This window comes from Tachypleus tridentatus, chromosome 10 (assembly GCF_004210375.1).
Source record: "Tachypleus tridentatus isolate NWPU-2018 chromosome 10, ASM421037v1, whole genome shotgun sequence".
Classification (NCBI taxonomy): domain Eukaryota; kingdom Metazoa; phylum Arthropoda; class Merostomata; order Xiphosura; family Limulidae; genus Tachypleus; species Tachypleus tridentatus.
This window is the reverse complement of record NC_134834.1, coordinates 137,772,991-137,792,021: the sequence shown is the minus strand read 5'-3', so window position 1 is coordinate 137,792,021 and position 19,031 is coordinate 137,772,991. Positions and strand designations below refer to the sequence as shown.

The 19,031-nt window shown below is 31.2% G+C and overlaps 1 protein-coding gene across 3 annotated transcripts in view; it reads right to left on the bottom strand.

Annotated features, from left to right (window-relative positions):
- Positions 1 to 19,031, bottom strand: part of LOC143230432 (diphosphoinositol polyphosphate phosphohydrolase 1-like) — a 59,552-nt gene extending 40,521 nt beyond the window's left edge. For 2 of the 3 annotated variants that reach the window (XR_013016438.1, XM_076463976.1), the window contains exon 1: positions 18,779 to 19,031. Coding sequence is in view for 2 of the 3 variants with exons in the window: in XM_076463976.1 (XP_076320091.1) it covers positions 18,779 to 18,877 (99 nt within the window). In the remaining variant the exon portion in view is untranslated. The remainder of the gene's footprint in view (positions 1 to 18,778) is intronic. The other variant, XM_076463975.1, reaches the window with a different exon arrangement.

Below are 19,031 nucleotides of genomic sequence, written 5' to 3'. Positions count from 1 at the left end.
ATATTACATACACTGCCAATTCATCACTAAGCTGATTCAAATTCTCTCAATATGCCACTGTTTCAAAAACCAAACACGTGACCATTTTTATTTTTATATAGTTTTAATACTATAATGTTTAACACAGTATGTGTATCTTCACCAATTTGGCATCACTTTAGTAAGTATGACAAGTTGTTTATACATAAAAATCAATTTTTAATGAAATATTTTTACCAAATGTTTGTCTGTGAATATACAAGTATTTTCCTGACCAGTCTGAATGCAAAATTATTTTCACGTTAAGATTAAAGATGTAAGCTACTCTAAGCTGTTTCCTTCATAAAAAAATTATTATTTATTTTACTTAAGCTAACCTTATATACTCTAAGGAGTTTCCTATTTTTGCATTTTACTTACTTTTTTAATTATACATATACAATTCACATGAAAAAAGAACAAGGTACTTACCATGGCCTTCTTTTTATTCACTCTTGATGAAACTTAACCCCACCTTTTTTTTATATTAATGGTAGTAGTGCACTAAATAATTCTTTAATTAAATAATTCACTACAGAGCATAGGTTAGTAACATGCAAAAAGCAAATAATGCCTCATAACCATCACAATTTCTCTTGCTCTTTAATTAATCAACAAGAGTCTTTACAAATTCATCCAAGTTAGGCAATGCATTTTCTAAGGAAAAGAAGCTTGCACTGAAAGATAAATTAATATATTTCTATATAAAAAACAATAGAATATGTCATTTGATAGATGAAAATCTTGGTTTCCTATTGGTTAAAAATAATATAGTATTAAACATAAAAGAGAACTGTTAACAGATCTTGATAGAGAAGATGTGACAAATGGGTGCAACAAGGTTCTAATTTTCTATTTAATGGCTTTGCAACCAAACAAAACTGAAGACTAGACGAATTTAGCTCTATGTGAGTGATGACAATATCATAACAAGTATTTTACTTCAAATTTTGTACTTCTTGGAGGGAAGATAAATTAGAGAAAAGAGAATGCCAAGAGAAAAAAAAAAGTCACATTTTTCACTCTAGGAAAAATCCCAGATAATTTTTTATATTCCCTCATAAAATTAAGAACTTAAAACTTGTATACTATCACAATATAGATTATTAGCCATGATTTTATGTTGTACTAATTGGTATAACATGAACAAACAAAAACTACTTTAATAAAATTTTGAATGTAACTCACTAAAAGCCTCATGATATACACAATAAAGATGTCCATGATAAGAGAAGTAATTACTAGTCATTTTCTTCTTCAAAAAGTCAAGACGACGAAAATGATAAGGTTTCTCACACAAAAAAAAGTAAATTTGATTGATTTGGAAAATGATTTGTTGGAACCTTGTTCAATTGTAATATCTTTAACTTACATTTTTTTTTCTGGTTAATCAAATTGTTGAATTATTTTATGACAGTTGAGATGTTTGGTATTTCTTGCAGTTTTGAAGTTTTAATTTATATACCAGGAACTATTTTGTTCATGAAATGCTTTCTATGGTACAATTAAATATTAAAGATTTGATGCTTAAAATTTTACCATCTACCAAGGTAAATGGGTGCAACAAGGTTCTAATTTTCTATTTAATAGCTTTGTAACCAAACACTCCAAAACTAAATTGGAGTGTTTATAACTAATCATCTATTAGTTATAAATGCAATTGACAACTGCAAATCAAGTCACCAAACTAGTTTGTCCCCTGAAATCTGGTATTTCTCCATTACATATCCCAAAACTCAGAACAAATCAAAAGGGGAAAAATATCATGAGAATTATAAAAAATAAATCAAAACTACTCTATGCCAAATGCCATTCAAGCAGCATAAAACAACTTAAAAACACTTGTATTAAGAAATGGATACCTCGATTTTTATATCAACAATGTTTTCAAATCACAAAAAGCAAAACCATGACAACAGCAGCAGACCCAAAAATAAAAGATACATACATGAAAACACCTACAATGAACATTCCTTTTATAAACAATACAATTATGAACAAATTTGTAAAGCTATTAAACAATCCCACCTGACAATCAATGTGGCACAAAACTAGGTTAAATACTGAAAGAACTACTAGTTAACTCTTCATATTCACAAACAAGATATGCCAAAAAAACACTTTAAGGTAGAGAAAATGGGGCACAACAAATGTGCCACTTCAAAAATGTAGTTATCAAATCATATGCCTTGCATATACAGGATAAACCAAAAGACCTTTTCACAGATACATCTCAGAATACATCAGTGCATTATGTAAGTATGATCAACACAAAACTATTCCAATAAAACAGTTCCTACACAAACATGGAGCTCAAAATACAGAAAATTAAAACAAATTTAAAATTTTTATCTGAGAAGCCCAAAGATTTTAAAGAAAGAAAATAAAGGGAAGCTATATTCATTAAACCCCATCAAAAATGAACAAAGACAATGGATGATTTGTGTAAATAAACTACCATTCAAAAAACAGCATATCATACAAGTATTCTTAACATTATTTTTGAATTGACAACTGCATATTCTGGTGAATCACAAAGTCTTACATCTGGTTTTTAGCACTGCTAGTAAACTTTATACCCTTTCAACTAATTTTTACAAAAATTCTTGAACACCTAAGAAGTTGCTCAAATGGACAGTAATGTACCTCTTGGCTCATAATTTGCAACAGTTCACAAAAGTCCCTGTCTTCCAACTCCTTGAGTACGACTGAATGTATAACAAGATGGTTGAAAAAATTCATTACACATATATTTAATGATGAGATTTATGATCCACATATAAGAATTAATACCTAATGTCAAATATTTACAAAACTCTACACATCTTTCTAGCTACAATCCCTCATAGTGTCAAAGGTTGGATTCTACATTACTGTGCTGAGATGGTAGGAAAAAAGAAAAGGTAGTAGAATTTAATAGACTACAAGATAAATTAAGAGCTTAATGAGGACGATCCATTTTATTCAAGTATTGCTCTCGTTAACTCATCCATGTTTAGTGGATATAAGATAAATAACTTTCATGAAGGTGATGGTTTAACTGAACATAATTTTAACATGATAGTAAATACATTGAAAGATAAACGTCTTAGCAAAACACTGAACCTACTCTTGAAGGGATCCCATTTCGCTCTGCAACAATTTGGAACTAAACCTACTCTTTGATGCTGAAACTGGTATTGAAAATTTAATTACCATAGTTAGGTGGATATATTTTAAACAATCAAGTCAAACAAAAACATAAAAGAGCAAATTAATGCAAATGATTATATTTTTAGTAGTGGATAATATACACAGATGGATACAAATACACTGAAACCAGTTTTTCCTTTCTAAGACTTCATATAAATGGCTGATCTAGGCACAAAAAGGGAGCTAACTCATCTGTTAGTATATAGATAACATTATTTGTCTCCTACAGTTCATCTTCAATAATAGTCACTTACATTTTAGCAAAAAATCCTAAAAACAAACCATTGGTGTGCCAATAACAAACTGTATGGCACCCACTTCTGCAATACATTTTATGCATGAACTGGAACCCCAAGTCAGTTTAGAACCATTTCAAACATTATCATCAAAATACAGAAACTGTCCTCAATAAAATGAATCAGGCAATTTGGGATAAGATATGTAAACTTACAAGATGTAGAAATAGATTTGATGGCTAACAAAGAAAACTTTATTCAAAGTATATCATAATAACAAATGTAGAATGTATGGAGTAGGTTTTGTCATCCTCATATACAAGCAGTTTACCTAGACACAAGAATATATATCCAGTATGAAGCAAAGTCACATGACTTGAGACTGCTTAAGGCTTAACAAAGTTATCTTGTTGATGTTTAATTCTTTACTTAAAGTTATGGTATTTTTATTTTCAAATAGATATATTATAGTAGGCAACTGCTAAATATTATGATGACTCACATTTTTATCAAGTTTCATTTTTGTGTTTTGCCATCCAAAGAATGCAAATAAATAATCTAACTAGTCATTTAATTATATGTAACTGTAATATGTCATCTTAGAAATAAAAAAAACATTAGTACCCTTATCATGGGAGTAAAATGTTTTCATTATCCAATTATCAACTTTTCTGATTTACACAAGAGCAATTGTGAGGTGATATTTGTTCAACATTACTAATTTATCAGCCAAACAGGAAATGTCCATAAAACGTTTTGGAAAATATTTTTTTAAAATGTTTTCACAAATGTGCAAGTAGCAACATTCAAAAAAAGGAGTATTATATGAAATTAAGGGTAATTCAAAAATTTTGTTAAAAACATAATCAATGTAAAATGTTAATAGGAAAATTAACATCATGTCAGAATAGTGTAGTGGTTGAAAATGTTAATGTGGTAGCACATATCCATTTTGTTTTCAGTTTTTGTTCTTGTGATACCTGTAGGTGGCATATTGTACTAATCAATTAAGAAGCCCATTGATTAATACATTACCAAATACCACTAACTGCTCAGTTTTAAATTCTGATAAAAGAAGTTATATAAAGTTATTCAATGATATGTGGTATCATAAAAGAAACCCAGTACTGATTCACCATAGAAAAGTCTTGCCAACCTACTGTTGTTAGTTTCTTTTATGGATGTAGTTATTTGTACAGTTAGTTTGTGAATTTGCTGTAATAAGAGAATCTCAGGAAGTCATGGTAGTACTTGTTAGTAATGAACTGGTTAACAGGATTGTAAGGTGGTTGCAGAGGAGAAAGCAAAATGTTACTAATGAATCCTAGTCAAATTGGAGTCATGATTAAACTTCTGGTTTTTCTTAGATACATTAAATGATATTGATATTGGAATAATTAGTTAAGTCTACTGATGATATTAAACTCCTGGGTACTTCTAACTGTATTTGGGATACTGAGGTACTATAAAATGACTTGGTTCATCTAGAAAGTTGAAAAAATATTTAGCAAAAGACATAGAGAGTAAATGCAAGTTAATTTATTTGGGCAAAGGTTTTAAAGTGCATGAAAACTTACTATAGCATATCCAGAAAAAAGTATCTAGATAGTTTTTAGATATTTTATTCAAGCCACTGAAACAGTACTCTTATTGCCAGTAGTCAAACTAACAATTTTAGGGCATATTATTAATATTATATACTATTACATTAATTATAATATTATTATATAACATATTATGGATATAATTATCATATAAAGATAGGTTATGATTATTTTATCATGAGAAAAAAAGAGTAAGAAGAAATATTACTGAAATTCAAAAGACAGAATAAAAGACTGATTTTTTATGTGCTATATCCTAAAGATAATAGACAATGGAAAAATGATTTGGAAAAAAAACAAACAACTAAGCTCCAATTAATATATACAACCTTAGTTTTCTAATAGAAGGACTGACATATGAAATGAATTGCCATCAGCAGTACTAACAGCCAGCATCAGGACAGCAGAATATCCAAAATCATCAAGATGCAAATTTAAAACCTTTTGAACATATGGATTTTTTTCATTAATGAACATCTTTACTTTTTGAATGCTCAGAATTTAACTTTGGACATTGGAAAATTAAATGAGAGAAATACTCAGAAAGTCCATTCTTTGACCTCATACATCCATATGTCTAAAATAATATAATTCTTTGTTTCCAGTTTCTGACCAACATTATTTTATTGCTGTGACATGAAAAAATTGTCAGTCTTTTTTTCAGATTTTTGGCATGGGCTTAAAAACTTACATTGCCCTATGAATCCTTTCAGTACACTTATAATGATTTCAAAAGTAAACCATATACATTATTTTACAGTTGTAACTTTAAGTTTCTATTGGCTATAGGTAATATATCAATAAATGTAAGAGTAAACTATTAATACATTATGAAATAGAGAATGAGACAGGTGGGATCTGATTTCTGTTTGATAGCTCTGTAACCAAACAAAGTTGAAGACTACAATAAGTGTAGTTTATTTGAGTTGTGGTGACTTTATAGAGAGTAACCTAGATTTAATTTAATACCTTTTTACTAAGTGTGGTGGATAAAATAGGGATGATGACATACTAAGAGAAAATTTGTCACGTGTGTCACATTAGGGAATTTTTTTTTTAAATATTGCCTTGTAAAATTAAAACTCAAAATGTATATATCATTCAAATATGGCTTATTAGCTAAAATTTTATGCCATTCTAATTGCTATTATATTAAAATCCTCAATGCATCTGGAAAACCCAAAAATCCAATATCAAAATCAAGCTTTACTTATCTCTTATGTCCCCATATAATTTTCAGTAATATGAATACAAAAAAACAACAAAAACCAAGCATTAACCTCAATAGCACACCACTAGTAAAAACAATCCAGTTTTCAACTGTCTCCATCAATTGTATTTTCTCTTACTCAGGCACCTAAAAATTTCAGAAAGGACAAATACCCAGTGATGTCTCTTGAAAATATTGATACAAAAATATACCTTTTTGCATTTCATAAGTTACTTACAACTATGCACAAATAAAAGTTGGAGATGTTTCTGTGCAAACTGATAGATTACAAGCTTGGAACTAACAAAATATTATTCCCTGTATCTGTTTGTATGACACATACAACATAGTATGTATAGAAGCAGTAGATCTATAACACATACACAAAAACTTCCAGCAAAACTATTATACAAGGAACAAGTGAACAACTATCTTCATCAAGGATCAGCAACAGAGTCATTCCAAATTTATGTTATTTTTGTCAAATTATTCTTATAATTTAAATTATGATAACCTATATGCATTAACTTGCATCTATCATAATTAAAACATATATGCCATTTATTTACCCAACTCGCCAAGTAATCTAAATCCTCTTGTAACACAGAAACATGCTTGCTACAGTTAGCAACTCCCATGACTTTAACATAATGAGCAAACTTAAGAAATGTATTGATTATTCCTTTATCTACAACACTGATGTAAATCAAAAAGAGCAAAGATCTTAAAAATGAGCCTTGAGGTACTGCCTTGTGATATCAATCCAATTTGGCTGAACTTCATCCACAACTTTTTTTTCCATCTGGTCACTTTTCTACCCAAGGAATCAACTTATACTCCAAGCTTATAGGTATTTCTTTTTTTCAACAAGCCTTTTACGTGGCACCTTGACAAATGTTTTCTGAAAATTTAAATTAACACCTCCTAGCCTCATCTCTATAGGAAGTAACTTCTTCAAACAATGTCAAAGTATTAGTAATGTAAGATCTCCATAGCATTTAATTTGATCTACTTCACTCATTGACTCAACCAACAGCACCATCAAGTGATAAAGAAAGCTCAGGCTTATAAACACCTCTATGAGCATCTCCTTTATTATGTGAAGGTAAGTATATGAACTTTTTTCTGTTTGAGGGGATGGACAACTTTTGCTACTGATCAAACAGTAGCTTGCATTCAGAAACAAGAAGACCATACTTCACCTACACAGAAAGCAGCCATTTGGAATGCTAAACAAACAATGGACATCAAGTGCAGCAACATATTTTCAAAAAAATCAATGTGACTTGATACTGATCTTTGTTACTTAATGTGAATAAATTTAAAAATATGAATCCAATATACAGAGAACCTTTATATTGTAAGTTTTTAATAAGTAATATCAAATATATTGCACATATAGCTTCCTAGTTGTTTCACACTAAAATTTACCATTCTAATAACTTATTCTGCACACCATTAATTTCAACAACAGTAATTACAACAGTAATTGAATTTAATGACTGAAGTAGCATGCTAATTCCATTAGTTTGCACTTACTGTTAAATGCCCTTGAAAAAGCCATGTAATTTTGTGTTGCCTTCAATAAATGAAAAGTTTCTGAACTACTCTGAAGAAATTTCTTATTCATTTTTTCTTACATGTTCACAAATTAAACTTAAGCTGTTAATAAAACAGCAGAACTGGATGATTACTTTCAACTAATTGATTATTCTTAAGTAAGATGTGAATAAGGAAAATATTCATAAAAGTAATAATCAGAAGTTAACATTTTCCTTACTTGAAAATGTATTTCTGGCAGATACTCACCTGTTTACACAATTAAGCTACCTTCCATGTGGGTATGCCTTACAGATTTGTATACCTCTCCTATGAGGGAGTTTTGGCAATCTTATGAGATTTCTCATGAATTGTAAGAATGCCCATAATAACAGGAAAGAAATGCACCTCTTTGCATACTAACTTCTACTCTTTTGAACTCATGAATTTTCATTTTTTGACAAGGCAAGGAATACTAAGATGCACCAGAAGTGAAAAGGAAGGGTAAGAATGTGTAAGAAGAGATGAATATCAATCAGATATACATTTTCATTTAGAGATAGTACACACATTTACACACAGTTAAGCTAGAATCCCACATTAATTTACCTAGATTAGTTCCCTTCAGAAAATGCTTAAAGGAAACCCATAAATGTGACACCCAATGGCAGGGGCTCCATATCTAACAAAGATACAATTACTTCATTTTCATTGATGCCTCTAACAAGACAAGAAAGTAGGTCTTATTAGATGTGTCTAGCCAAATGCAATACTTTCCATTTTTAATCCCACAACAGTTTCAAGAACAATTTCAGGAATGGTACATATAATCTAATTTCCAGATGAAAATAATGTGAAATCAAGGCATCCATGGAGATTACTTTTGACTATTGACATATGCTCATTCACATCAGGAACACTATTTATAACTAAAACTGCTTTTGTGTTATTAACAATAACTAAAAAACTAATTAAAATTTTCATACAATAGAATAGTTTTTCCAACTCTCAACAATGTGATTTTTTAAATAACTTCATCTATTTCCTTCCTAATAATCCAAACATTACAAAAATATCAACTAAACTTGATTTTTTTTCTTATTTACTACACTTGTATTTAAATCAATTAATATGGGGGTACACTCCTGAATATGACACACATCTTATTCTCTTCTTAAACCTCTAAAGTGTTCTTATGCTTTTGGGGCAACACTTTAGAATTGAAATTCCCAAAATCATTTGCTCCCATGCATATTTCAAAAAGGGAATGCCTCTTGGTACTAGCAACTAAATTTTCAATGTGCTTTCTAAAAGTCCTATATGCTAGCAAGTGGCAAGAATTTTGTAGTTCTATGCTTTCGTGCTCCCTACTATAAATAATTTTAATTCTTACTCAATGAAGGAAACCAAATGTTCAAAACTAGTAACAAATAATATCTGAAGCACAGAAGTAGCAGTGTAAAACTTAAAGTGTTCAAGTTGTTAGATTTTTGGACAATCCTCATGTGAATGGTCTGTCTAAATGATGGAAGGAAAGGTTCAGAGGTGTTAACTTGAATACTATGATAACTTAATATATAGACAACAAAATGCCATTTGGTCCTTCAATGTTGTTCTTGCACATACACTCTTGAAAAAAAGTAAAAACTGAAACCCACCTTTTACTTTTCAAGAAAACTTTTATTCCTCATCTTAAGCTGCTATAAAATGCTGCTACTACTACTAATGACAACTTGTTCCTTACGTCAATAATCTTGTTAGAATAATAAAACTGTTTTAACTCCATGGTTATGGGTAGGTCTATATAATTATATTCACCACTCATGTCACAAGATTTTGCTTTGTTACATTCAAACTTTCTTTAAAGCAACCTTACTATCAATGGATATCAATAAAATTAGCATTTGACATTTACATTACATTTCTAAGTTTCATATTATCTAAGATTTAATTAATTAGTTTGTTTTAATAAAAACCTTAAAAATTCTTAAACTTCAGTTGGTTACAAGGTTTTAACATTTGGACATTGTAACTTGAGAACAGCTTTACTAAAATAAACCTTCCCTGTATAGAAAAAATCTATGTTAATTGCTGTTTTAACATTCTCCTTTAAATGTCCATAGGGCATATTGGAGGGAAAGTTGCATACATACAGTTGCAGTTTCTCAGCTAATTATACTGAGTTGAGCTACATGTGTGTAACTAACAGAAAACCACATCTTGAAATAATATTTCCCAAAAATTATTTTAATATTGGCACAAAGAATTCCACAAAAAACTTGTCAAGCACTCTCTGCATTGTTGCTGATTGTGTTCCTTTCATGTTATTTCCCATCTATAAATATGCTACTTAGAGTTAAACTGTATTTAGGTTTTAGTTTTATATTTAAATTAATTATGTATTAAAATGCATATTACATTTAATAATGTTTCAAAATATAAGCCAAGCTGCCTTAGTTTATCAGGCTTAGTGTAATATACAAATGTCCCAATGTTCTAACAATGACTAAAATGTTGCTGCCAATGAAGTCCCTTAGGACAGCCATTGACACGTGTCACAAGTAATAATGCTAAAGGATGAGAAAAGAAAACATCAAACATTAACTTTTTGTGAAAAAGTAAAAACTTACAATTAAGAATATAAACTAAGATTTCCTAGATTATATGATGAAATATTAAAAGGCATTTACATTTTTTCTATTTTTAATTTCAAATATTTCACTACACAATATATCGATGATAACACTTGAAATATTCACTTTGAGTGGAGGTAACTACAATAAAAAAATAATAAACCTTTAACTAAAATACTGAATCAATCTCATTCTTTCTATACAAACTAATTATAATCTTTAAAAAAATCTTACCAATTTTAATGAAATGGCGTCTCATAGCATAGAATGGCTAGAGCATGGTAGACTGTACACAGTAAGTCAACTACATCCTAAGCTTCCTTGCTGGGTACTGAAATCTGCATGAGGGTAAGATGAGGGTCATATAGGTCTCACTTCAAGCCCTAAAATTCTGGTGTGAGGAAAACACCAACTACAGGGCATGATACAGGATTAGCATTGAGCCAAAGATCCAGAAATGTGTTATCCAGTATCTAAAGGAAGCTTGTTGCATGCAATCAACTGTTGTAACCATGAGACTGGTTCAAAACATCCAAAGCTCAGTAAAATCCCTGTTGGAAGAGATAGAATGAAGGAGTGGCCAGGACAGAAATGTAAACATGCCACATATACCCTCCACAACCCACTAAGTAAGAATCAAAGTTGGAAGATGGACAATCCCAAACTTGTGTGAGGACTTAAGTTGATTGGTTCACTTAATATCCAAAACCAGCCCACAAGGTACAGATAACTGCACGAGGGTAGGATGAGGTCATCGACTTGAAGGTGGAGCTGCACGAGCACATCTCACTCTGTGGTATGTGTCACTCAATTCAGAGAGTAATACACTTTCTACACCACTGCCCTAGTGTGAATTGAATGGTAATAGTCATCTATTCGAAACTCATTCAGAAGGATATCTACTTCTTCAACAACCCCAGTGGCTTGGAAATGGTAAGTGGTAAGAACTCCAATAATCCACTGGAAGAAAGGGGGGAGGGCATAGAAGAGCCTGGAGAAATGACTATACACAAGACAATGCAATGGGTAATTGTGAAACTATTTTGTAAAGCAAACCATACCAATTTATTCAACCCAGGTATGGGAGGGATGGGTAACTATTCCATTCTGCCTTATCCATACTTTCCATGGGTGGTATTGAGCTGGGATGGGTCTATTTATGAAGCAAATATCATTCAATGATCTTGTGAAACAAACTAACTTAAAGGGAGAATGCAGAGCCATGAAAAGTATACACGAATCAACATGATATACGTTGCAAATCTGTTTGTTTATGTAAAGAATATCTGGTCAGGCACCACTTGTCAGAAAATGGGATCCAAGAGATGAAATTTAAAGCAAGGGCCCTTGAAAGAAAAGAAAGCATTAATAAAGACTTACCTTGTGACATCTGCATCAAAGTCTGAAGCATAGCCACAGGTGGTAGGTGATACCTTGATGAAGCAGAAACCATGATAAGATTTTAAGTACTGGGAGATGAACATCTCAGAGGTGGTCCACATGCCTGACTGCAGAATTTCCACCAAAAGTTAACAAAGACAAGAAGCAATGAAAAATGATAGGTATCAGTTTTTATGGAAGGTAACAAAGAACAAAATACGTCAGGAAGGGGGTAAAGATAAATAAACCAACTGGATTAAATGATGAATCCAATGTGAGAGAGATCCTGAGAGGAATAGGATTGTCATGAGATAAAGAGAGGAGAATGGAAACCCCAGGAAGAAATTGTGCCAGCAATAAAAAAACAAAGGGCACACACATGGCACAGAAGTCTATTCAGATCAAAACAAGGATGGTGATGAGAAATAGAGAAAAGTGAAATGGGTGAAAAGGAGGAGTTACCCTCAAGAACTAGCTATGTCTTAGGAAGGAAGAAATGATCTGGATAAAAGAGAAGATAGGTTTGGTGGTAATAGAGTGCAAGTGATGTCAACAAAAAACAGATCCAACTAAAGTTTCTTCAGGCCAAAAGGAGAAGGAAATATGTGTTAAGGGATAGGTGAAACAAGCAGTACAAGGCAATGGGCTCAAAAAGAAGTAAAGTAAGGGAATGGAGTATCACATTAATGTTCCAATCTGGAAGTACCAGATATCTATGTAGCAGATGTACCTGGATACAATTCACCAAAATGTCAAGGACAGGGAAAAGAATAACTTTACAGTAACTAAACAAATGGAACATATGGGACACAGCTACCAGATAATCAGATACTGAAGTCACTTTCTCAAAAATCGAAGCAAAAAAAACTCAACTGGAGGATAAGAAGCTAGGACACTCTCATCCAGAACCCAAGTGTAAAAAATATTTCCACTGATACACGGCCGTGGATGGAGAAAAAGGAAATGAGCTGAATGAAATGCCATATACTGTGAAATACTGGATCTCCTCACCAGGGATCAAGCAAATATATGAAAAAAGTAAACTAAAAAAGTATAATACTGAAATACTAACTGATGATGATTTGTTCCTTAAGAAAGTATTATAGAAATATTCTAGCATATCCAATGGCCAAATGCAGTTGAGTGACAGAGATTCAGCTAAAACTCAAACAAATAGAGCTTGAACATGCTCGTATCAAAGCTGAGAAAGAAAAAGTTTGTTTTAAAACCAAAAAAGAACAAGCTTGTATTCAAGGTGATAGAAATGGAAATTAAATTCAACTCCAACAGATCAAGGTAAAACAACAACTTGAAATTAAAATATGTTAAAATACTACCATTCAAGTAAAATGAAACTGAAAAATATTTTCAACATTTTAAAAAGGTTGCCCAAACCAGAATAGAGGAAGTTAGTAAGGAGGGGTGCGGCAAACAACAAGAGAATTATGAACAATGATAAAACAAAACAACAAAACACCATTGAGTGTGGAACCAATCCATTGGTAGGATGCAGAGAAATCAGCCCATAATGATGTGCAATGCTCCAGAACCTAGCAGGTTATACTCAAATTTGAATAAAACAGACCCAGAACTATCTGCGAATATTTTCTTCTATATATAAATGATAACAAGTAAGGAAAAAAAGATAAAACATTATCTACTAAGATTACATGTGTGTAGCCATATCTAAACATTGGCTCTGGATGATATAGTATAGAGTAAACAACTATGTCTGAAACCCTATCTTTGAATGGTACATGAAAGAGTAAAGAACTAGGACACAATACTACCTACAAAATAAATGCATAAGAAGTAATGTACCATAACAAAATATTATTGCAAAGATGCAAAATGTCAGAAATAAATAATTACATCTGAACCACATCCTTTAATTGTACATAAAGAAGTAAATCACCGGATCTAATTTTTATAGGTATGTGAGCATATTAAGGAGCAATAAACAAAAATAAAACATCATCTATGTGTAAATGCTAAAATGTAATAGACCATAACAAAATATTATTGTATATTTGTGGCTTATCAAAGAGTAATAGACAGAAACTAAACATTATCATCCATTGGTAAACCTTATGTAGTAAAAACTATGACTAATCATTAAGTGGATACATCAGTAGTATCAAACAAAGTCTACAGATCATTGTCAAAATGTTGCAAATTAAGGAAGAATAAATGACATTGAAATATTATCTCCTATGTGTACAACATAGATGTAATGAAAGAGAACTAAATATGTATGCTAAAGTGTAGACTGAAGTGTACAAGTTCAGGAGTAATTAACTACAAATACATCATACCTACTAAGTGTACATGTTAAGGAGTAATGAATAATGATGAAACATTGCATTATAAGTGGCATTTTGAATAAGGAACTATGACTAAACAATACTCTATGTATTATACATGACAAAGTAATAAGCTAGAACTAGATATCAACATCTATGTATGCATAATAACAGTAGAAAACTATTTCTAAATGTCAACTGTTGTGTATGTAGAAAGGATCAATAAACCATGATCAAACACTATATTCTAGGTAGGACATGATAAGGAAGAATTAACTATGGTTAAATATTATCTATATGTCCATGTAGAGGAATAATGAAGTTTTCAAAAAACAATATTTTCAATGTAGACATGTTAAGGAGTAATAATTAAAATTAAATATTGATATGGATGCATACATGGCAGGCAATCAAGACTAATAAACGTTATCTTCTATGTGTACTTGTGAAGAAGTAATGAACAAAAGCTACAAATTATCTTCAAGTTATATATGTTAAAAAATAAGGAACTAGAATTAAACATAAACAGTTATGTATACATGACAAAGTATAATCAGTAAAGACTAAGCATTATCTATCGCAAGTTAATCACTAAATATGAAGAAGTAATCAAGTTTATAAAATATTAAATTCTACATGTGGACATATTAAGAAGTAATCAACCAGAATATAATACCAAAAACTATGCATTATGTGTAAAAGAGCAACAAACTGTAACTAAACACTAATGTCTATTTCACATGGTAAGAATGAGCATGACCATTCTTCAACATCTATATGAACATGTGAAGGAAACAAACTGTGACTAAACATCATAGTCTGTGTAGTGCATGTTAAGGAGTAATAATAATTCTGAACAATACATTGTATGTGGAAGTGTTAAGAATAAATTATATCTAAATGGTAATATCTGCATGTTACTAAGTAAGTCAGAAAAACAAGGCTTAAAACAATGGAAGTGAAGTTAAACCCAAAGGAAATAATGAATGTGAAACTAATTGGTTAGGTAGAAGAATCAAAACTATTGGTAGAATGTGTCATATGTTAAATTACATGAAGTTTACCAACTATTACTTAAAAAGCTTTTACTTTTTCTGTACTATAAATATACACTGTGTTATTGTTGTTGGGCTTAGGATCATTCTGCAGTAGGTGCATGCGACTTGTTGGAGATAAATTCAATGATAAACAAAAAATACACATTCCACTTGTTTTTAAAATAATATATACACATATTTTCCAACTAGTTAAAGATATGTCCAACAAATTATTTACACTACAAAGATCATAGGGATATCATGCACAGAAAAGACTGAAGCATTCATGAAATCTTGAAGGGTCCAGGGTCAGAAAGAATTGACCAAGAAGCCCACACATAGAAAACTGGAATCTTAGCTTCAAAATAGCCTTCATACTTTCCCAAACAACAAAGGGAAATTACTGGCTGTATCTGATATTGTCACATTGCTGAATGTCATCATATAAGAACATAATGTAAACTAGCGATCTGGATAACCAAGTCAACATGCATCAACAAGATCACTGATCAGATATCATCACATGCAAGATCAATGATAAGGAAATAAATGAAGAAAACACAACCTTATCACCCCTCTAATTTGATCAAGAATCCTCCATTGTGCCAAATTATTTTTCAAAGTTCCTACTGGGTATTCATACAAGTGATCCAGAGAACAAGAAGCCCTTCCAAAGATCAACATGCAGATGCAATCTTTTTATCAGGACAGGATATATATATGCTAATGATACAAGGCCACCAGAAAACCCCAAACACTTGATAGTCTCCTACACTGTGAAGACACTAACATCTAGAAGAAAATAACAAAATGACAGCTCTGTTTCACCAGAAACTTCAGGTTAACATCAATTAGCCAACTGTTATTCCTTATGTTTTCCTTAATTTAGCATGGGACAACATGGACTGGCAAGGAGACAAAAAAGTGGCACTAAAGTATGCATAAGAGTCCTTGACATTGAGAAGATAACAGATGATGTCAGGTCTTGACAAGCATGTATGCCTATACAGGATGTGGCACAGTTAGTGCATTTGCAGGAAAAGGAAAATAAGTATCCCCAAAATCCTGAGTGTCAACAGAAAGGCAAAGGAAGCCTTCTCACAGTTGAAGGAGGAATGAGATCTGTCTGAAGAGCTGTTGGACAAATTGCAGAAATTCATATGCCATCTCTATGCAGCCAAACCTGCTACACTGAGATATCACCTTTCTGTGCAAAGAAAGGTAAGACTGGGGTCACCAACTGTTCATGCAGAAACTCTCTAAAGAAACATACCCAGTTGTTTAATTTATAATTGATACGGAAGAGGTGTCCAGTGTCTGGATACATGAGAAAAACATGATTAGGAAACATCAAGTTGATTTGATGGAAGAACAGCTGCCACCTCACACTGTACTATATCTACTGGCCTGTGACTGTCCCATGAGGTACAAAATGCCAAAATATGTTTGGCAAGTGGCTTCAGTAAAAAATGATGACAGTTCCTCCACAGAAGAGCCAGATGATGATGATTAAGATTATTAATATATTGTATTAAAAACTGCTATTCATTCACATTTTTTGTTCTTTCTTGTAATGTATTTTTTGGAACAGTTTGATCTGTTCATTTTTAACTGTCCCTTCTTATCCAGTTCTTAATTTCATTTCTGAGCAAAAATTGTTAATTAACATTTTTTATGCCAGCCACTTTAAACAAATTTCCTCTTAGAAATGAAGAACTGAAAGATTGAGATAATCCCTTTTTGATAATCCTAAATCCCCTTCTGCAAAAAAGTTATAAAAAGATAAGATGATAGTGTAAGTGGGTATTAAAATAAACTGTCAACTAACATTTGAATAAAAGAGTATGCTCACAAATTATGTATTAAAACAAAGCACACTAAAGAAGTTGCCAATGGCAAGCCAGTGAAGATTACTAAATGCTTTTTGTTGCACTAGTAAATGCAGGTGCTTGGCTAGCTTATCTCTTCATTTTAATATGACTTAAACAATTAAGATTTTACAGGAAATTGATAAAAAGACAGTAGCACAACTGTAGAAATCTAGCTACTAGTTAATTCATGGGTAAGGTTGAAACATAGTTATAATAGAGTAGGCAAAACATTATGCAGTGATATCATCTATTTTCCATCTCCAGAAATATAGATTTTTCCAAGTATCATAAGTCTTTGCTCCCTACCTCCATCTCATGAAATAAAATTGTGTTCTAACCATTACTATGCTTTTTGTGCTTCAGTTAGTCTAATGAGCTTTGGATTGAGCAAAATGCAATCTCAGCAATGAATAAATATGAAGAACAGTACAGTTGAATACTGTTATTACATACTTTCACAGTTTTTAAAAATCTTTAAGGGACTAGATAAAAAAATGAGGTGTGTTAAAATATAATAAGACTAATACTAATATCATGCAACAAATATAATTAGTTATAACCATTTTTATCAACTCTGAATAAGCCTTAAAACCATAACAATAGTGCATTTGTGCAGTAAGTTAAAATGCAAGAATAATGCACTGGTGTTTTTTATCATATTAAAAGATGACTGTAATCTAATTAATTGTATCTTCAGAATACAGCATATGACTAAAAATTACTGTTAGTAATATAGCAGTGAAAAACTAGAGATAAGGTAGCTAGTTATCACTGTCAACCACCAATTATTGTCCTACTCTTCTAACAACAAATAATGGAATTGATCATCACTCATATTGCCCCCATTACTAAAAAGGTGAGCATGTTTGGTAAGATATGGTTTCAAATCTGCATCTTAAGACTGTGAGTCAAGCATCCAATCCACCTATGTAATTAAAGGGCTTTAGTCCAACTTTTTTGAAACTTCAACTAAATAAAGAATAATAATATTTAAAATATAAATGTATAGTCTCATCATAGCAACATATGAGGCAAAAAATAAATTAACTTATGTTGGTACAAACCTAAAACTTAGTACAAATTAAAGATTCTTGAACAGACTTTCAATATTACAGCCATTCAGATATCTGTATTCTAAAAACAAAATTAATAATGTATGATGTATGGATGCAACTGCTGGCAAGAAAAAGAATACACCTCAGTTCTTAAAACATAAAAATATGTTTAATTTATTCCAAGATGGAAATCTGCAAAGTTAATAACATAAGTAATGTTAATCACATTGTTTGGATACCCCTTTTTGTTTTCTTTTTTGGCTAAAAGATATCAATAGATTGTAATTTGTTATGAGTAAAATATGAACGATATTTTATTTAATACATGGTAATGAGCTTCACACTCAATAATGAGTATTATTTTATTACTCATAGGAATATGTAATAATATCAAATGTATACCACTAGGACAACGTAAAGTCGGTGAATATAACGATAATTTACCATTACAGTACAAAACGCACCTGAATTTTGAAATAACGAAGCAACTAAGAAGAAACTTAACTCTACCTAGTCTTGTAAGTTCTGAGATAGTTAGCCATTGTTAAAATGTTCTGAAGTTACTGCTACTAATAACAATACTAGAAATACTCTTACACAATAGTACTACTACTAGTATTAGACAAGTATAGTACTACCAGTACCACAGCAACTAGGAGAGGCCTGCTTGAGCTTCAAGGTGAATATTTACGAATCTTACCTCATTTTCGTCTTCGTTTTTTACACATAAACAAGCAGCACGCCTTCGAAAACCTTCCCCATCATAGGTTCTTGTGGAATTAGGTTTTTCTTTAACCATTTTTGAAAAAATAATCCACACGAGCGTCACAAATTGAGAGAAGTATTATAGCAAAACCACAAGTTAGTAATGCAAGCAACAAATATTCTAGCCATATTGAAAATAAGCCGGTAGAACCGTAATCTTGTTCTCAGTTTCTTAGTTCTTACCAAAA